Source organism: Monodon monoceros, unplaced genomic scaffold, assembly GCF_005190385.1.
Source record: "Monodon monoceros isolate NGI ecotype Baffin Bay Population unplaced genomic scaffold, NGI_Narwhal_1 Super_Scaffold_13, whole genome shotgun sequence".
Lineage (NCBI taxonomy): Eukaryota > Metazoa > Chordata > Mammalia > Artiodactyla > Monodontidae > Monodon > Monodon monoceros.
Genome location: NW_021703769.1, coordinates 61,495,127 through 61,514,448, shown reverse-complemented (window position 1 = coordinate 61,514,448; position 19,322 = coordinate 61,495,127). Strand labels below are relative to the sequence as shown.

The 19,322-nt window shown below is 47.2% G+C and overlaps 2 protein-coding genes across 3 annotated transcripts in view; one reads left to right on the top strand and one right to left on the bottom strand.

Annotated features, from left to right (window-relative positions):
* The window catches only part of LOC114894132 (nodal modulator 1), a 52,577-nt gene extending 46,335 nt beyond the window's left edge, over nucleotides 1–6,242 (bottom strand). Inside the window, exons 1-3 of one of the 2 annotated variants that reach the window (XM_029220472.1) lie at nucleotides 5,938–6,242; nucleotides 2,780–2,869; nucleotides 1,013–1,058 (exon numbers count right to left, since the gene is read on the bottom strand). In XM_029220472.1, the coding sequence (XP_029076305.1) occupies nucleotides 1,013–1,058; nucleotides 2,780–2,869; nucleotides 5,938–6,102 (301 nt within the window). In that variant the 5' untranslated portion in view covers nucleotides 6,103–6,242. Of the gene's footprint in view, nucleotides 1–1,012; nucleotides 1,059–2,779; nucleotides 2,870–5,937 lie in introns of those variants that run through there. The other variant, XM_029220473.1, reaches the window with a different exon arrangement.
* A 2,597-nt stretch (nucleotides 6,243–8,839) lies between these two features.
* Nucleotides 8,840–19,322, top strand: part of ABCC6 (ATP binding cassette subfamily C member 6) — a 58,470-nt gene continuing 47,987 nt past the window's right edge. The window contains exons 1-7 of the mRNA XM_029221744.1: nucleotides 8,840–9,002; nucleotides 9,872–10,054; nucleotides 11,500–11,625; nucleotides 11,777–11,905; nucleotides 15,001–15,126; nucleotides 16,366–16,427; nucleotides 19,030–19,161. Of these exons, the coding sequence (XP_029077577.1) occupies nucleotides 8,967–9,002; nucleotides 9,872–10,054; nucleotides 11,500–11,625; nucleotides 11,777–11,905; nucleotides 15,001–15,126; nucleotides 16,366–16,427; nucleotides 19,030–19,161 (794 nt within the window). The 5' untranslated portion in view covers nucleotides 8,840–8,966. The remainder of the gene's footprint in view (nucleotides 9,003–9,871; nucleotides 10,055–11,499; nucleotides 11,626–11,776; nucleotides 11,906–15,000; nucleotides 15,127–16,365; nucleotides 16,428–19,029; nucleotides 19,162–19,322) is intronic.

Here is a 19,322-nt window from a genome sequence, read left to right as displayed (position 1 = left end):
GCTTGTCGCCCAGATGCCAGTTGGCTGTCGCTGCCACTGTGACAGCAGGGACTCAGTTCTTCCCCCTCTAACACACAGGCAGGCCTGGTAGGAACAATTGGGCCCTCCACGTCTCCCCCCCAAGCTACAGAACTGGGGTCACACACCCTCTACCGAAACGTCAAGGCTCTGCTCTCCAAAAACACCAGCCACGTCACAGCAGGACCCCTTCTTCTGATCCAGCCCACTCCCGCTCCTCTGACTTTGCTAAAAGACAGTCACCTCAGGAAAGTCTGCAGCTTTTGTTTGTACGTGTGCGGAAAGACTGCTTTTAAGTGTTTACTAATTAATTGCCAATTATGTGCCAGCGATTCTGAACACATAAATACACTGGTCCATTAATCCTCCAGTAGCCTGTGAGGCAGGTACTACTACTCTCCTGACCCCTAGTGAGAAGACGGACGCCAACCCAGCGGAAGTAACTCGTCCAAGGTCGTCACAGAGCTGGTAAGGCCCAAGGTTGTCAGATCTTCTGATCTCTTAAGAGAAGTAAATCTGGATTTTTATGTCAAGTCTCACAATGTTTAATGTTGCCATTAATTCACTGAAAAAATTTTTTTAAAAACACTGAGGGGAAAAAAAAAACAACAAAAAACAAAACAAAACACTGAGGGGGCTACGAAAGAAGCCATCCTGGAAGAGGAACCAAGTCCCCACTCCTGACCTCTATATTCATCAAGCTCTACTGACACTTAATGAACGAAGCTGCTAAGGTGGAGTTTTCTGAGAGGTACAAGAAAAGATGCCAACTGTAAGAAATGTGACAGAAAATCTTAAAGTAGGTCTAAAGTAAATCCAATCTACTCTAAAGTAATAGGGGCAAGGTGGTTAAAAAAAAAACCAAAAAAACCCTCTTCCACACTAGAAAGGAATCCTTAATATTTTAACAATCTATGCACTCTGTCAATTTAAATTAATATTCAGCATATAACCTAATCCTTTACAGAGTATACCTGGCTATTTGTTAACTTACCAAAACTCCACCCTAGAGGAGGCTCAATCTTCAGAATGAAATCTCCCTACAAGGAGAAAAAAAAAAATCACTGCAAAGGACTAAGAACTGATGACTATTCAACTAGTTTAATTTAGTTTAGTGCTAGCCTATTATCTAGAATTTTCACACCTGAAATGGAATTCCAAGCATAAACTTTGTACTTGTAAATGGTAGTGAGCTCTTGATTCCTTTCATGTGCTGCAATCTCAACCCCCGAACCTCCCATTTAACCCATCAAAGAGTCACAAAGACTCTGTATTCAGTGCTCTTGGTCTTCTGATTTCAAACATTCTATTAATCCAGTCTCCTGTTAACCCCTCATATGACTAAGGTTGCCAGGGTCAGCCAGATCTTCAGAAACTAAAGTCATTTCTTAAAACTAGATTTTACATACACCCTTGAGTGAAGGGTTCCTTGAGAATGTTTTGTTTAAAAAAAAAAACAAAAACAGATTTCAAGACCCAACTAGTCTACCTCTAGAAATCAATCTTATGTATTGTGCATAAAGATGTAAGTTCAAGAATATTTATTGCTGTGTGGTTAGTAATAATTTTAAAAACTGGGAAAAAGCCTCTGTGTCTATAGAGAAATTGGGAATAAATTAGTTTGGCCTGCCTCTGACATGTGTGCAGCCGTTAAAAGGAAGGTTCAGGGCTTCCCTGGTGGCGCAGTGGCTGAGAGTCTGCCTGCCAATGCCGGGGACATGGGTTCGTGCCCCCGTCTGGAAAGATCCCACATGCCGCGGAGCAGCTGGGCCCGTGAGCCATGGCCGCTGAGCCTGTGCGTCCGGAGCCTGTGCTCCGCAACGGGAGAGGCCACAACAGTGACGGGCCTGCGTACCGCAAAAAAAAAGGAAGGTCCATACATGCTGATGTCCAAAATGTGCCAAAACATCACCACAGGGAAAAAAAATCACATTGCAGAACAATGCCTAGTGTTTGAGTCCATTTGTATCTTTTTTTTAATCAAAAGCAAAACTACACAGTATATTAACTACTTTTGCAACTTCCTGTGAATCTATGTTTCCAAATAAAAAGTTGAAATGTGGGGAGAATGAGGGGTGGGAGAACCGGTATGCATGGATACCCATCTATGTGCACATGTGTTTGTGTATCTGCATATATGTCCATGCATGTATATTCGTGGATATCTGTGTAACTCTAAATGCAGAGAAAGCCATCTGCTAGGATACACACTGAAACTTTTATCAGAGGTTATCACTATAGAGGGAGGGGGGTTTGGGGGATAAAAGATAAAATTTACTTCATATACTTCTAAACACCTTGATTTTTTTCACAAAGCTCATGAATTCACATATTACTTATATAATTCTTTTTAACGATATTTTAAGCTGCTTGCAAGTAAAGGGTTCTATTAGATCAGGGTTTCTCAGCCTTGGCACTGGTGACATTTGGTCTGTCCCGTATAGCATGGCAGGATGTTTAGCTCCATTCCTGGCCTCCACTGACGAGATAACTGCACCACTCTCCCTCCCTTACAGTTGTAACGACCAAAAATGTCTCCAGACGTTGCCAAATGTCCCTGGAGACATTGAGAATCACTGCATTCAATCAAACCAGTTCATAAGCTTGGCCAGAATTTGGCCAGAATTACCATACTCCACTTACAACTTACAAAACATGAGTATCTGCACATGTAGGAAAGCCACTCTCCTAGTTAGCGCAGCCCTGTGGGTCACACTGACAACTCCCCATCATAAAAGACTAAAGTACTCTCCCCTCTTACCTTATCATACAAGGGGATCATAAAGTAACCATTGTTAGGGGCACAGTCTGTCTGGTATTTCAAAGTCCCATGCTTGGTGTACAACTTTATCTAGAAAGGAAGGAAAGAAAAGAGAAGTCATAATATCACTGTTGAGAATTAGCTACATATAATGCACCTGAATGCATTCAGTCAAAATGCATTTGCTGAGGACCCACCATATGAAGCTACTAACAGTAGGCATTAGGACAGAGGGAAATAAGACAAGTATCCCCAAAATAATGTGATTTGATATTTTTCAGGTTAGAAACTATCTCCCAAAGTCATATTTTTTCAATGTTTTTCAGTTTATTTTAGTGTCTGCCTCTACGTTGTTTCTGGGTCTAAAACAAATTTTCAAAGTTTGCTGTTAGTAAGGGGCTTGTTAAAATGCAATTCCTGGGGTGGGTTGGATTGGAAGTTTGGGGCTAGCAGATGCAAGCTATTATATACAGAATGGATAAAAAACAGGTCCTACTGTATAGCACAGGGGTCTATTTTCAATATCCTGTAATAAACCTTAATGGAAAAGAATATGAAAAAGAATATATATGTATAACTGAATCACTTTGCTGTACACCAGGAACTAAACACAACACTGTAAATCAACTATACTTCAATTTTTTGTAAAGTACCTTAAAAAAAATGCAATTTCTGAGCCCCACGTCTGTTTCTAAAATAGAAGGTCTGAGGTGAGGGCCAGGGATCTGTATTATTTACCCCAAAGAGTCCCAATGCTTGGAGTAACATCCATCTAGAAACTTTTAATTGTTAATAACCTGTAACTATGATAACAGAATTGGGTCACACCAGCTAAGAAGATGTATAAAGCAGCAGACTCAGAACGCGCGCACTTAGGAAAGGAACACAGTGAAATTACGTACAGACTGCAGGCTCCCCATGGGCGGTGACCACGGCTTACATTCCATGGCGCCTGGGTCAGTGTCTTATTTAGTGTAAGTACTCAATAAATACTCAAACTTGTTCACAGGCCATAAAGAAATTCAGATGCATGCACTGAAAGCAGGGACTGAAAATCCAGCTGTCCAGAGGGGCCATGGAAGTCCTATCAAGGGGCATTCACCTAAAGAGAGACAGATCGCTACTTAACCCAAGCCAAGTTTTGCAGCCCAAAGATCAGCTGGTTTTCCAGAGAAATCAGGAATGCAGTTTTTAATGTGAAATCTCCTGATTGTTAAAGAATTAGCAACCAATATAGTTTTTCTTTTTTAGGGATTTCTGTCTGCTCTGTTCACTGAACTGAATATCCCCACCAGACACAAGGCTTCTGCACATGCCGGGGCTCACTCAACAGTTACTGACTGAATGAATATGATGGAAAAACACCCAGAAGGGAAGAGAGCTGGAGAAGAGTGAAGGTAGTTTTACTGGGACACAGAAAACACAATCAAGAAATGATTGTGAAATATCTTACTTACATTTCTTTCATAAAGCACAGGTCAGGGCACAGAATGGCAATATACATTACACGTATGAAACACCTCATTTCACAATTGGAAATTAAGAAAGAATGAGTGTCTCAGACCACCTGGACAGGCAGCCCTAGGGCTCAGGGAACACATTTCATACCAGGTCACAAAACCTGCCCTCTGCTCTCAAGGTCACTATTAGTGTGTGGGGTGGGAGTGTCCCTTACTGCCTTCACTTTCCTCCTGGAGCCCCAGGAAACAAGTTGCAGAGCCTTTCCAGGCAGCTTCTGGAATGTCCTGTGCCCACAACCCAGGAGGTGGCATGGGCACCCAGAGATCCTAGGAGCCCTGCCACTGTCAGTGGGTAGATTCATTAAACGCCTGACTTCTTAAGACCAATCGTCTTGAAGGTGACGATTGATTAACTTCTTTAGAAAATACATGATGCTGGGTTCTGCTGCCTCTCACCCAACACCATCTTACAGGAATAAAAATTGGGACTTGGAGCAAGGCCAGGTCAAAGAGCTAGTGGGATGGGAATCTACTTCCTACCCCTCCCCCAATCATCAGTAACCTACTTTGTAGAACACAATGGTCCAACCCTTGTAACCATCCAGCTACCAGCACAGCAGCAGCTCACTGTGCTTTCAGACAGACAGCCTTTGGGGTCTTAGTCCCCGCCCCCTTCTCTTTTTCAGCCACTTCCTTTTTTCTCTCTCAAATTCCCTTTTCTGCCCCATCATCAGTAACCTCCTAAAACAGAGGCCAGCCCTCCCTCGGGTCCCTTCCCATCTGTCCTGCAAGTGACTTTCTACCCCTACCTCTATCTATCTCCCTTCTTCTCACAAGCTTTCTGGGTCATAATTCCACTAGGCTAATAACCATCTAACTGAACAGGACTTTGCAACTTAATAAAAAGACTTCTGCACAAATCTCTAGCGTAATTCCAATAACTACCCAGTACAGGCAGCTGACAACTCTCCATTTTCAGAGGAAAAGGGGTCCCATGGGGGAAACCAGGGAAATTAAAAATACAGTTTCCCAGCCCCAGAGATGCCAAGAGAGATCTACTGGGTCAGGATCTCTGGGATGGGAATCCATGCTCTTTAAAAGCTCCCCAGGGTGGTTGGAGGAGCAGTGGATTAGAACTTTGCAGGGACTCTCTGTTGTGTGGGTAAGACTTGCTGTCTCTAGGTTCTGGAATATAGGTTTCAGAAATCTGAGTTTCAGGAGGTCTGGGTTCCTGGGAGTTTGAGCATCTGGGGTATCAGTCCTAAGGGGTCTGGGTCCTGCTGAGACTGGGTTTTAAGAGATCTGGGGCCTGGATTCTGGGGATCTGGAGTTTAGGTTTTGAAGAATCTGGGGTCTTGATTTGCAGGATCCTTAGTTTTGCGTGACCTAATAAAAGTTTTAGACCACCATCATCGTCACCAAAAATGTCCCTCACACCCATGTGCACATACCTTCGGGGCCCCGATCCCACCCCCACTCCGTAGCTGACCCCAAGATAAGAACCCCCACTCCAGCGCGACTGGGGAGGAGATAGTGGAGACCCGCGGAGAGCGGCGCCTTTAAAAAGGAAAGGACTCCCAGAGTGGGGGGCTGGTGGCAACTGCCTGGTGTCAGAGGCGAGGCCACCGCGGCTCAGAGAGGTTGAGCGATTGGCCCGGGGTCACACAGCGAGCTCCGGGCCGCGGGGCGGGCGCTCACCTCAATGAGCGAGTAGTTGATCTCCACGTCCGACTTGACGAAGCCCCCGCAGCCCACCACGATGTCCTCGGAGCCGCGCGCCGGCCCCACGCCGCTCAGCAGCAGCACCACGGTGGCGACCACCACCACCGACCCCGGCGGCCTCACGCCCCGGCGCTCCCGCATGGCCCTGCCTCTGCTGCCAGACCCTCCGCAGGCCTCCAGGTCCCGCCCCTCAAGCCGCACGCGGACCGCGGCTTCCTCCTCCGCTGGCGGCTGACAGCCCAGTCCCCGCCCCGACTCGGCCGCGCGTGCGCGATCCGGCCCCACGCCCACTCCCCCAGGCAAAAGAATTATGGCGCATGCTCAGCAACAAAACGAGACCATTTGTGCCCTCTGGAGGCCTGGAGGACTCCGCGCACCGTCTGGCAGGTGCAGTTGCAACGTGTGTGTATACAGTCATAAACTACAAAGCTAAACCCTACTTTGGAATTCAGTAGCACTGAAACTGGAAAGGACGAGAGACTGTTGATCGAAGTATCCAACAACTTTCCCAAATCTTTTTGACCGTAAATTTCACAAGTATAATCTCAAACCCCTTTTAGGGATTTGTGTCAACTGATGTATTTTTCCGTGATAAATGATGAATTAGTTTTTTTTTTTAAAGAAAAACATGTCATTTAAGTTCAGCATAATAGTTAAAAGGTATTTAAATTTTATTTAATCCCAGCTCTAGTAACATTTGTATAGAAACAAACTTTGAGGGTTTCCCCCAGTAAGCAAGAGACGCATGCAGTTTGATTTACTTTGAACTAGCTCCGTGAGACGATGCATGATTTGTCTGCAAATAAGTTCAAAAATCAGCACGTTATATTTTGTCCTAAGACTGAGTATATAACATAGTGTAGATGAACTACAAGTCACCACATCAAAATAGACAAAAATTGCTTTTCTGACCTGATATTTGAAAGTCTTCCACTTTACTCCTGAAAACATCAAGTGCTTTATTTTGATAGTTTTTAATACTTTGTTTCTAAATGATGAGGTAAGAGAGAAGATTTCCCACTGAAATTTGCCATTGTGGCTGAAACTCAAGCAATATAATACAATTATGAATCACAATGATTTTAAACTACACAATCGTCAAAACCTTCACATTGGCTACAATGCAACGATACACCCACTGAGGATTTCAATCATGAGCGCATCAGATTTCTGCTTCTCACTCTACATTCTCACTACAAATACAGTGAGATTCTCAACTGTTCAATTATAAAGAGAAACTATTTAAATAATGGTTTTATTTTCTGAGGTTCATTATTTATCATTACAATGGAAACAGATGCCCTTTACTGTCCCTAACATAAATCCCTGGTTTGTCTTAGCAAATCACCAGGCGGGTGAAAGCCATCGATTAGGAAATGCTGGCCTATGGAATCCTCTTATCTTACAGAATGGTAAACCGAGGCCCAGAGAGGGAAAGGGACTTATCTAGGGCTCGGCACACAGCCATGTGTTGTTCAGAGAGCTGGAAAGCAGGCTTTGGGATGCCCGAGTTCTGTTCTTGGCTCACCTGCTGATTTCCTCTGTGTTCTTCCTGCCTTCCTAACCATTCTCCCTCAAACTTTCACCATTCCCCTCAAATTCATCTTCAGGTATACAAAGAAATAAAGCACTAGGACTGTGGCAATGCCAACTGCAGCAGGGGTTTCAGGGAGAGGAGGCTCAAGCCTCCCCATAATTTCCGTCAGCCTCCACCAAAACCACCTCAAATAAACAGACGTGATCTGAATGTAAACAGCAGACCATCCACACTCAGCCTCAAGACAGATCCTTGAGTTTCTGTGTCCCTGCTCTTCCAGAACTCCCAGGCAGGGGGACAGCTGAAGGCATACTGCCTAGGCCCCAGACCAGGGCTGGAGAAACTCAGAAAAGGAAAGGGGAAAAGGCCAGGGAACCCATGCTGTGGAAGCCCTGCCGGAGGCGCGAAAAAGAAGACAAGAAGTAACAGGGCAGCATGGAGAGCGCAAAGGATTTGAATTCTTCACTCAAACTGAGCACCTGTGCTTGTCGGTCTGAAAAAGCTGAGTCTTTCCTTCCTATCTTGAAAGGAATACATGCTCATTGCAGAAGGAAAGAAAGTAGAAAAGGGAAAGCAAGGAAAAAGAAAAATTAGGATTCCCATGACCACTGGTTTAGAGCATTTCCATCTTTTCATCTATGCATATATGTTACATAGAGTCATGTCTCAAAAGAACTCGTGGCTGGGGACACACCTTGCTTTAAGACCCAGAAGAAGAAGGTAAATGACTTGACTTCCTTCCCCACTTTCCCCAACTTAAGCATATACTTTTTTCCTTTGGAAACATATCACAGGCTATTTTGTATTATAATCTCTTTTTTTCACTTAGCATTCAGCAACCATATTTCCGTATTAAATATATTTCTGCAATGGCGCTTTGAACCACAGCTTAGTAACCTAGGGATGAAATAATACTACTAATGCTAATAAGAGCTAACTCCGCTTGCGCGTTTACTGTGTGCCTGGCACTGTGCTAGACGCTTTGTTAGTCATCTTAAAACCTTCCCCCCATCGTAGAGGCAGACAATGTCCATCCCACAGGTGAGGAGACTGCGGCTCTAACTAACCAGGCGGTGACCCCATCCCCCGTGCCGGTTGTTGGACATGTGCACACCTGTTGGGTTCACTTATCAGGATAAATTCCTGGAATTATTGGTCCACAGTATTCGGGAAGCTCGCGATGACATTTGTTCCAGGGGGAAGGGGGGTCATATGGGGATGCCGCTGCGCTTTCTGGGGCTCCGGGAACCCCTCCCCCGCTGCCTGCTGGGACCTCCCTTAGCGCCCCTCCACCTCGCCTCCTTTCCCCCCTTCGCGCCCCCCCCCCGCCGCGCGGCCGGACCTTGCCCGGGGCCTCGCAATCCCGGCGCTCGAATCCCCGCCCCTTGCACGACGGAGCGCGGCCAAAGAAGCTGTCCAGGGACCCACCAACAGTCTGACAGACGGACTGACGGACGCACGGCGCCCGATGGCCGCGCCTGGCGAGCCCTGCGCGGGCCCGGAGGTGAGTGTCTCCATCCCGTCCCACTCTCCTTTTCGGGCTCGAGAGATCTCTTGGGCAGGGGAGGAGAGACCTCCAAACTCCTGGCCGGGAGGGGAAGAGACCTGCCAGTCTAACCGCAGGGCGGGGCGACTCCCTTAACCAAGCTGGTCCCCCGAAGAACCCAGCCCCGTTAAAGGGGCCTACAAGACCCCACCCCCCACCCCTCTCTGGTTCCTGTCTCATCAAAGGGTTTTAGTGGGAGGGTGGCAGTGATGCAGTAGGGGGAGAATTAAAGCAGCGTCTTCTAAACTCACATTCACACTTCTCAGATAAGGAAAGGCCAGCAGAAGGTGTGAGTTAAGAATTACAGATGGCGATCTCCAGTAGAACAAGCTTCGGGCTCAGACAGGCCAGCATGGACTCAGCTCTGCCACTTCCTATTTGTGTGAGCCCGAAGGAGTCTGTTCCCCTACCCCCCAAGCCCGTGCCTCAGTTTCTGGTCTATGAAATGGGGACAGTAATACCCACCTCCTACAGTGGTTATAAGTCTGTGCCCAACACTCATCAGAGAGCCCAGGTCTCCCAGATTCTAGGACCGGACTGGACTGCCTTGGTTCAGATCCCAGCACCACCACTGTCCAACTGGGTGACATCAACCAACTTACTCAGCCTCTCTGGGCCTCAGCTGCCTCAAAATCAGTATGACTGCATCTACTTCATAAGATTGGGGTTAGGGCTAAAGAAGTTGAGAATTATGAAGCACTCTAAAGAGTGCTTAGCACATTTTCATGTAAATGTTAGGGGTCCAAAGAGTTGCCTGGCCCCCTAAGCAGGTGAGTTTGGGATCCCTGCATTGTACCATCATAAGAGTCTCCCTGGTGTTCCCTCAGGTCTGGAACCAGACGGAGCCCCAGCCCGCCGCTGACCGCCTGCTGAGCCTGTGCTTCCTGAAAACGGCAGGGGTCTGGGTGCCCCCCATGTACCTCTGGGTCCTTGGCCCCATCCACCTCCTCTACATCCACCGCCATGACAAGGGCTACCTCCAGATGTCCCGCCTCTTCAAGGCCAAAATGGTAGCCACTGCCCCTGGGAGCCTGTAACCAGACAATGGTAGGGGGTCGGGGGAAACAGGCTGGAACCTGGCAGAGACCCCAAAGTAGACACTTCTTCTATCAAGGAGCACACAGCGTGGGGACAAGAAGGGACCCTGTTAATCAAACAGAGCAATACCCCAGAGGCTACAGAGGGAAACTCAGTGGAATAGATTCTCCCAAACAGATCTGGAAATAATAAAAAGCATATATCCACAAACACACCCCCGGACACCCACACATCCAGTTTATGGCCATCACAGCCCAGCATTCCCCAAAGTGTGCAGTGTACACTCCTGGGATACACAAGGTGATTCTAGGGCCATGCTAGGATGAACCTTTTAAATGTTTAACAGCTATGCCTTGATTTTTGTGTTTCCCCACTGGCGGTACTAAAGAACAGTTCTTAAAATTGTTATGTATTTATTTGACAGTGTTAGAAAAACACTGGCATTGCAAGTGTGAGCTTTTCTGCTCATCCTCCCGTTTTCCAGACTTCTACAAGAATGCCCTCCAAGGTTCATTTATTCCCATACCACCTTGTAAATTTTTGACCTGTTGCCCACCACCTATCCAGGGTTGGCACACTCTTCCTTAAAGGGCCAGGTAGTACATGTCTGAGGCTTTGAGGATCATGTGGTCTCTGTCCCCACTACTCAATTCTGTTCTTGCAGCAGGAAAGCAGCCACAGACAACAGTAAACAAATAGATGTGACCGTGTTTCAATAAAAGTTTATTTATAGTCACTAAAATTTGCATTTCATATAATTTTCACATGTCATGACATATTAGACTTTTTAAAGTCTTGTTCAATGATTGAAAAATGTCAAAACCATTCTTAGCTCAGAGGTGATACAAAAACAGGCAGGAGGCCAAACTCAGCCTGCAGGTGGTAGTTTGACCCCTGCTTGAGACTAACTGAAATGTTCAATAGTTTCTCCAGTGTGCCCAGGTCTGCCCACTTTCTTGATTTCTCTTGTTCAAAAGAGAGACCAATGTGTCTTAGAGCAGGCCTGGAGACATATCAGTCCCAACAGAGAGTTCCTCCTTGATTTAATAGTAGGGAGGGAAAGAGACTTAAAGAGGGTATAACTTTTTCACCTAGAGGGTAAATTTCATTTCATGCTGTTACTTCATCCCTAAAGCATCCTCCCGTGCATTATGGGAGCACCGCTGGCATTTTGGAAACCACCGAGTTGGCTTGGGCCCTTGTGGTACATTATTTATATGACAGTTACAGGTCAAGATTGAACTGCATCACCCCTTACAACTTTTTCTTTCACGTCAGCACTGTTTAATGATCACATTGGTACGTTACAGTGCCCCATCCAGAGCCACTGTCCAATTGGATGTGGGGTCAACTGTCCAGTTGGCCGCCATCTTTCTTCCCAGCCTCCCACCAGCCTTATCCAAATTTGTTTCCCCAGGTGCTTGGCTTCGCCCTCATAATCCTGTGCACCTCCAGCGTGTCTGTGACTCTTTGGAGAATCCAGCAGGGAACACCCCAGGCCCTAGAGTTCCTCATACACCCCACCGTGTGGCTCACCACAATGGTAAATGACATCCCCAGACCTGCTGGCTTGTCCCTAGCTGCTGCTTTTCGTGCCCTGGTGGAGGGCATGGGGCAGAGCGGGGCTCCTTCCCTACCCTCTCTTCCCCCACCCTTCCCTGCCTCTGTCCACCTCCCACCTGACTCTGGTCCAGAGCTTCGCCGTGTTCCTGATCCACGCTGAGAGGAAGAAGGGGGTCCAGGCGTCCGGGGTGCTCTTTGGGTACTGGCTGCTCTGCTTTCTCTTCCCAGCCACCAGCACCGCCCAGCAGGCCTCGCAAGGGGTAAGTGGGGGCCTGGGCCACCTGGGAACCAGTAGGGCAGTTTCAGGCCTTGGGTCCCATCCTTCCTCCTCACCTTTCCACCCATGGCTTACTCTCTACACAGAGACACACACACCACAAGTGCTTAAACTCAAGTGACACACAAACACATTTCACATCGAAGTTCCCATCATCCCATACCTTTTTAGCAACACAAATTCCCATTGTCTTACACACTCAAGTCACACACTTCACTTGCACACACTTGTATGAACCCATTCACGCATCACACAACCACAGACTCTGAAACATCACACACAAACACACAGACACACACACACTCGCCTGCACACGTCCACTCACACTTACTGCCACCCAGGTGTGGCTATGCCTTCAAGCTCCTACAGGACTCAGGCACAAATGTCCCACATGCACACACACACACACACTGCGTAGGCACTGAAACACTGTTGGTTTGAAACCTCAGGGGTTCCTGGGTGAAATTAGAAACCGGCCCATACACGGAGGGCCAGGAGAGACCAAAGAAAGAGGCAGCCACTGCAGATCAGTAGGTGACGATTTTAACAAGCAAGGGAACTTACCTACGAGGCTTGTCTTGGGTGATGCAAGAGAAGTTCATCTCTGCACCCACCTGCCAGAATCTTAACAGTTTATAGAAGATTTAACAGGGTTCAGTCACATGTACTGTCCAGAGGGTCTCATCAACACATTGCTCTTTCAAGGAAAGGCTGCATCCTTGAAGTAGTTCCTAGTGCAGGAACAGTGTGGCCACAATGCACATTTCAAGGACAGGGGAGGGAGGAGGAGCCTCCAATTGCTGGGTCCAGCTCACAGGTCAGCCAGCGGTCACGACCTCTGGATGGCCTCCTCCAGCACACACCTGCACTCACTCTGACTCCATGTACCTGCACGTTTCCCCTCATTCTCACCTATTCTCACCCTCATCCGTGCTCCCATGCACCCATATTTACACACTCATTTTGCACACTCACCCATATTTGTTTCCCTACCTGGGAGGCAGCGTTTCCATGTTAGGGGGCATGATCTGCACAGAGAAAAATATATAACCTCAACAAGTGTTTCTCAACCTCAGCACCCTTTACGTAATTCTCTTTTGGGTGGGGGCGGGGGGGAGGTGTCCTGTGCACTGTAGGATGTTGCACAGCATCCCTGGCCTCCACCCACTAGATGCCAGTAGCACCAGCCCATTATGGTAACCTGTGTCTACAGACAATGGCAAATGTCCCCTGGGGGCAAAATCTCCCCAGTTGACAACCACTTGCATAGCTGGCGCACTCACCCAGGACGTCGGATAAGGAAACCAATCAGAGGCTGCTGGTCATCATTTCAAGAGCCAAATGGTTACTCTGTCCTGCTCGTAAAAGTAGAAGGCAGAGGGCTTCCCTGGTGGCGCAGTGGTTGAGAGTCCGCCTGCCGATGCAGGGGACACGGGTTCGTGCCCCGGTCCGGGAAGATCCCACTGTGCCACGGAGCGGCTGGGCCTGTGAGCCATGGCCGCTGAGCCTGCGTGTCCGGAGCCTGTGCTCCGCAACGGGAGAGGTCACAACAGTGAAAGGCCCGCGTACCGCAAAAAGAAAAAAAAAAAGTAGAAGGCAGAGAAACACCTTCTGTCCTTAAGGACAGATTTCTTTACAAAGCAATTTTTGTAACTAATGGGAAAATTCCACAGGCCATCCACTGATTTATGAAAGGATGGGTTTCCACAGTTGACTTATCAGTTAGCTGTTTGGGACACAGCATAGAAATAATACTATTGGGACCACCTATGCTCTGGAGCTCCATGTGCCAGGCCCTGTGGCAAGCACTTGACATCAGGAATCCAGTGAAGACTCTAATCGTCCTGTTTTAAAGATGAGGAGACTAAGGCTGAGAGAAGTGAGTGACTTCCTCAAGGTCATGCAGCTCAGGTCTGCAGAGCCAAGTCCATCTCACCCAAATTCAGAACAAACTTTGCAGTAGAAACGATGGTAAAAATGACACTATGGGGAATAATGTAGTTGGAATATCAAACTGTCTACTATCTGCCCCCAAAAAACAAAAGTAAAAACAAAGAAGTATAAAAATTTAGTAGAAAAATTGTGATTTGAAGCTAGGGCTCTTGTTTTAAGCCACAAAAACTCAACTCACACTAGCTTAAGCAAAAAAGTCCAAGGGAATCTATTAGCTCATAGACGTGGGACCTGCCAGGCATAGAGGGTCCAGACATTTAGATAACACCACCAGGTCTCCATTTCTCTCTGTCCCTTGGTTCTGCTTCATTTTCCAGTGGGATGGCAAGAAGAGCCCCAATTGCTCCAGACTTATGTTCCATCAGTAGCCAGGGGACTAGATGGTACTCATTAGTCAGGCCTCCATCACCTGCCCACCCCCCTGGGATGGAATCAGTTCTGCATAAACCCCATACCTGAGCATGGGAAAAAAAATTAGGGTCCTCTGGCCAGAAGGGGCAAGGGATGCGAAAGCAACCGTGGCACGGCAGCAAAAGCTCATGATCTAGATCAGATCATCTGTGTGACCTTGATCAAGGTGCTATCACTCCCCTGAGCTTTGGTTTCCCAACGAGTAACACAGAGCAGGTAAACCCCAGCTGGGGTCAGGGTCGGGAGGAACTTGATGAGACAGTGCATGTAAAGACTCCAGCATGTGCCCGAGGCAGAGTAAATGCTCCATGAAACTAGCTCCCTTCTTAAACCAGAGAACACTAGCCACAAGGGAGTGGGACCGGAGATTGTGGGGGGAGGGGAAGGGGGTCCTTTATTGCACAAGGAGAAAGTCAAAGTGTCCCTTCAACTCATGCCCCGGTGCCTAAAGCCAGTTGTCACCTGGCTAAGGGCAAACACCCCACCTGCCATTTGTATGGACAGAATATGCATAAGCCAGGTGTTTTGGAGAAGGCCAGGAACGCTGGGGGTTCTGACTTTCAAAACTGGCGGCTCCGGCCCCCTGCCTGGTCACTGCTCCCAGCATCAGAAACACTGTTCAGCCTCCACCCCTTCTCCCTTTCCCCACACCCTCCCCAGTCTCTGTTCCTCAAGAGCTCAGACTCAGTGGGTCTTCTGCTTTCTCTCCCACAGGATTTCCAGAGTGACCCCTTCCGCCACCTGTCAACCTACCTGTACTTGTCTCTGGTGGTGGCAGAGTTTGTGCTGTCTTGCTTCGCCGATCAACCCCCCTTCTTCCCTAAAAGTCCCCCACAGCCTGTAAGTCACCACACCTCCAACCCAGTGCCTTGCTTGTCCCTGTTCCTCTTCTGTTCCATCTCAGCCCCCCCCCAAGTGATGGAAGGAAGTTAAACTAGAGTACAGGCCTTTAATTTTTTTATTCATTCAGCCAAAAGCATATTACATGTCTACTCTATTCCATGGGTTGGCCAACTCTTTCCGTCCAAGATAGAGAATATTTTAGGCTTTGTGGGCCATGTAGTGTCTGTATGGCAACTACTCAAGCCTGCTTTCATAGCACAAAAGCAGACACAGACACTATGTCAACAAAGGAGCATGGCTGTGTTCCAATAAAATGTTATTCACAGAGACAGGCAGTGGGCCGGATTTGGCCTGGGCGCTGCAGTTTGCCAACATGCTCTGTGCCCCAGCTCGGTACTGAGGATCTATGGTAAACAAGCGATGTCTCTGTCCTCATGCAGCTAACACCCAAGTAGGGGAACTAGACATTAATCACACAATACACAAACGTGTGGAAAACTGCAACTGGGACTGGTTGTAAAGATTCAAGATTAAAGTGACTTGCCCAATAGAAATGCTCTGCAGGAGAAGTCCATGGTCTATGAGAGTTTACAACAGGTAACACTGAATAAGTCTGTGAAATCAGGAAAGAATTCTCTGAGAAAAAGACAGCTGAGCTGAGAAATCATCTAAAAGGATGCTCAACGATTTGAATAATTAAGTTAAAACTGTAATAGGACTTTTTCCAATGAGAGTAGCAGGAAAAAAATTAAAAATTGGTAACAAGCTGCGATGGCAAAGATGTGGTAAAATGGGCACTCTCATGCCCTATTGGTGAAGAGTGTAATCTGTGCAGTCTTCCTGGAGCTGCTGGTAAAATCTCACTTCCTCTTCACCTCCTTCCCACATTCACTGAAGGATATTGTTGAGGACATTCTTGTCTGTGTCATGCATGGTCCTTGCTTTGAGAACTTCTTGGTCTCAGTATTATTAAAGTTGTTCTGAGCAACTGTTCGTTCTTACCTTGTAGGCACTTTCAGTCCTGTGGCCGAATCCCTTTTTTGCCTTGCCTGCTAGGAAGCACCATGCCCTTTGGTATCTACTGTAGATAAGTAGGCAGGACATCTCAGTATGTGCTTTCAGTATTAAGCTCATGGTCAGTTCATTCTGTCTTCCTGCCCTTGGTTCTCCTTACCACATACTGGCCATGGATTATGAGACCAAGTCCTCCCCCTTCTAAATCATTTGTCTTTGCAGAATCCATGTCCAAAGGCTGGGGCCTCCTTCCCCTCCAAGGCCATGTTCTGGTGGGTTTCTGGGTAAGTAAAGTAGCAGGGAAGGGGCTGGGGTGGTGCTCCCACCCACCTGCATTTGCTCCTCTTATTTGTCATCACAGCTTTTCCCCCAGGAGGTTTCCTCCGAAGCCTACCAAGGTCAGCCTGGCTTTCTCCATCCCAGACTCCATGCTTCCTTCTCAGATTTTAGTGTGTCCACCATCCACATCCCATTCCCACTCACTCACTGGGGTGAGATCTGAGTTTGAATCCTGGCTCTGTCTCTTAGATGGCCATATCACAAGCATTTGGAGTCTCAGTTTTCCCCTCTGTAAAATGGGAACATCACTGCCTTCATTAAATGTAAAGTGCTTAGTGCCTGTACATGGAAGGCACTCAATAGAATCATATCTCTATCTATCTAGTCATTCCACCAACATTTAATAAGCACCTATTATGTGCTAAGCACCGAGGATGAGGATGTAAGACACCAATTCTTTATTCACTAGAGGCTTCCAGGCTGGTGGAGAAGACAGATTTTTCCCCAGGGTCAGCACACCAGGTACTGAGGATGCACCCACCTACTGGGCCCTCTCCTGACCACACCACAGTCAGATCACAGTCACAACCAGATTTGAATCCCAGCCCCACCACTTCCTGGCTGTGTGACCTTGGGCAAGCTACTTAACCTCTCTGTGCCTCAGTCGCTGCACTAGTAGAATGAGGATCATAATAGCATCTACCTCATAGGGTTTTGAGGATTAAATGAGATAAGGTTTGTGAAACACTTAGAACAGGATGTGGCCGATAATGAGTATTATATAAAGTGGTTGTTAAATAAAGGAAGAATAGGATACTCTGAGGGTGTGGAATTGGTGAAAAGAGCATAGAAATCTGCTAAACATCTCTAGAGAGAATCTAGCCCTCTGTTTCCCAAATGTAGGCACTTATGGACCATTCTTCAAGCTTTTTGCCTTATTGGGGTATCGCTCAAACTCTATTTACTTAATGAATTTTCTTTGAATCAACTCACTTTTTCTACTTTAATAACCTTTTAAAAAGGAAACTTTCTATCGCTACCAAAATCAGAAAAATCTAGAATCCCTTGCCATGTAGAACACCAAAATTTTAGTGAAAACCAAGTATTGTGAATAATTTCTGGATCCAAACTGTTGCTTGCCTGAGTTTGCTCTGCATTAGAAAAGGGAACTGGAAAGTCTCAAAGAGGAGCTCAAGACCAGCTCCAAACAAGACCTTCTCCTTGGTGTCATGAGAAAGATGAAAGAGACCTAAAAAGATAAGAACACTCCTGCTGTGGAAGTCTGCAGTCGTTAATTTCTTGTGTGTGCGTGTTGGTTTGAAAACTGGCCCCAATAGACGGTAGGCTTGGAGAGACGGAAGAAAGAGGCAGCCACTCCAGACTGGTAGGAGGCAGGGTTAACAAGCAAGAGAACTTACATATGAGGCTTGTCTTGAGTGCCGCAATATAAGTAGATCTCCACACCTGCCCACCAAAATCTCAGCAGTTTACAGAGAGGCCTTAACAGGGTTCAGACACATACACCGTCCAGATGGTATAACACTTAACTACTGCATCCTTGAAGTAGCTCCTAGTGTGAGGACAGTGGGCGGAATGTACATTCCAAGGACAGGGGAGGGAGGAGCCTCAGATTGCCTGGGTCCAGGTCACAGGTCCACAAGTGGTCACATCCTCTCGATGACCTCCTCCAACAATGCACCAACTACAGTCATCTCATATACCAGTCCCAAGTGATGGGAAACACTCTTATTTTAAGGTGAGAAAATTGAGGTCCATTGCTGGGCAGTGACTTGCCCAAGGTCACAGGGCTGAAAAGTAGTGATTTTTATTTGACACATCTTGTGCCCTGAGCCAGGATGTGAGGATACAGAAGAGGGAGAATCAAGGCAAGTACTGTCTTTGCCCCTATGGAGCTTACTGTGCAGTGGAGGAGAAAGACTAAATAAATAATCAGACTGAAAAATTAAATAATGATAATTGCAGCAAGCATTATAAAGAAAAAGCTCAGGAAACTAGAGGATCTTGCAATGGGAGAATCTACCTGGACTTGGGTGTCAGGGGTCATCAAGTGGGCTTTTAAGGAAATAACGTCTAGGCCAGAGGTGGAGGGCAAGTAAGAAGCGGCAGGGAAAAAGTTTTAAGCAGAGTGACGTGCATGTGCAAAGGTCCTGAGGCCAGGTGGCTGGAGCAGTGACCGAGGAGGAGAATGGGTACATTTAAAGCTGAGGGAGGAGTTCAGGTTTCCTCCACAGTAATAGTTTTCAACTCTGGACTTCTGACTCCTAGGGAGGTTTATTTCCCCTGTCACATGTCAACCTTTGGTTAAGTCACTTAATCTCCCTGAGCCTCTGTTTTCTTTCTTTTCTGTAAAATGGATCAATAGTAATCTACTGTATAGGCTCACGTGAGAATTAAATGAGATGTTCTTTGTAGACCGAGAAGTGCCCCCCAGTGTTAGTGCAGTTAGGTAAATTGCTTTCCTTGTACCGAGGGGCCAGCAGAGGTGCAGAGAGGTGAAGTGACTTACCTAGGGTCACACAGCTACCAAGCCAGGACCCTTCAGGGGCAGACACAGGAGGAGCTTGCTCTGGTGATCCTCTTTTACAGGTTAGTTTGGAGGGGCTACTGGAGGCCGCTGGGACCTAAAGACCTCTGGTCGCTTGGGAGAGAAAACTCCTCAAAAGAACTTGTTTCCCAGCTTGAAAAGGAATGGACAAGGAACTGCAGTGCAGCCCAGCGGTGAGTGTGTGGAAGATGGGAGCTCAGCCCAAAGCTCGGTCAGCAAATCACTCGACCCCAAATACAACCATGCCCCTACTCCAGGCTCCACCACCACGGTCCCCTCCCGGTCAGCTGACCTCACTAAGCATTAGCAGGCCGGGCTCAAGATGCTTTTCCTC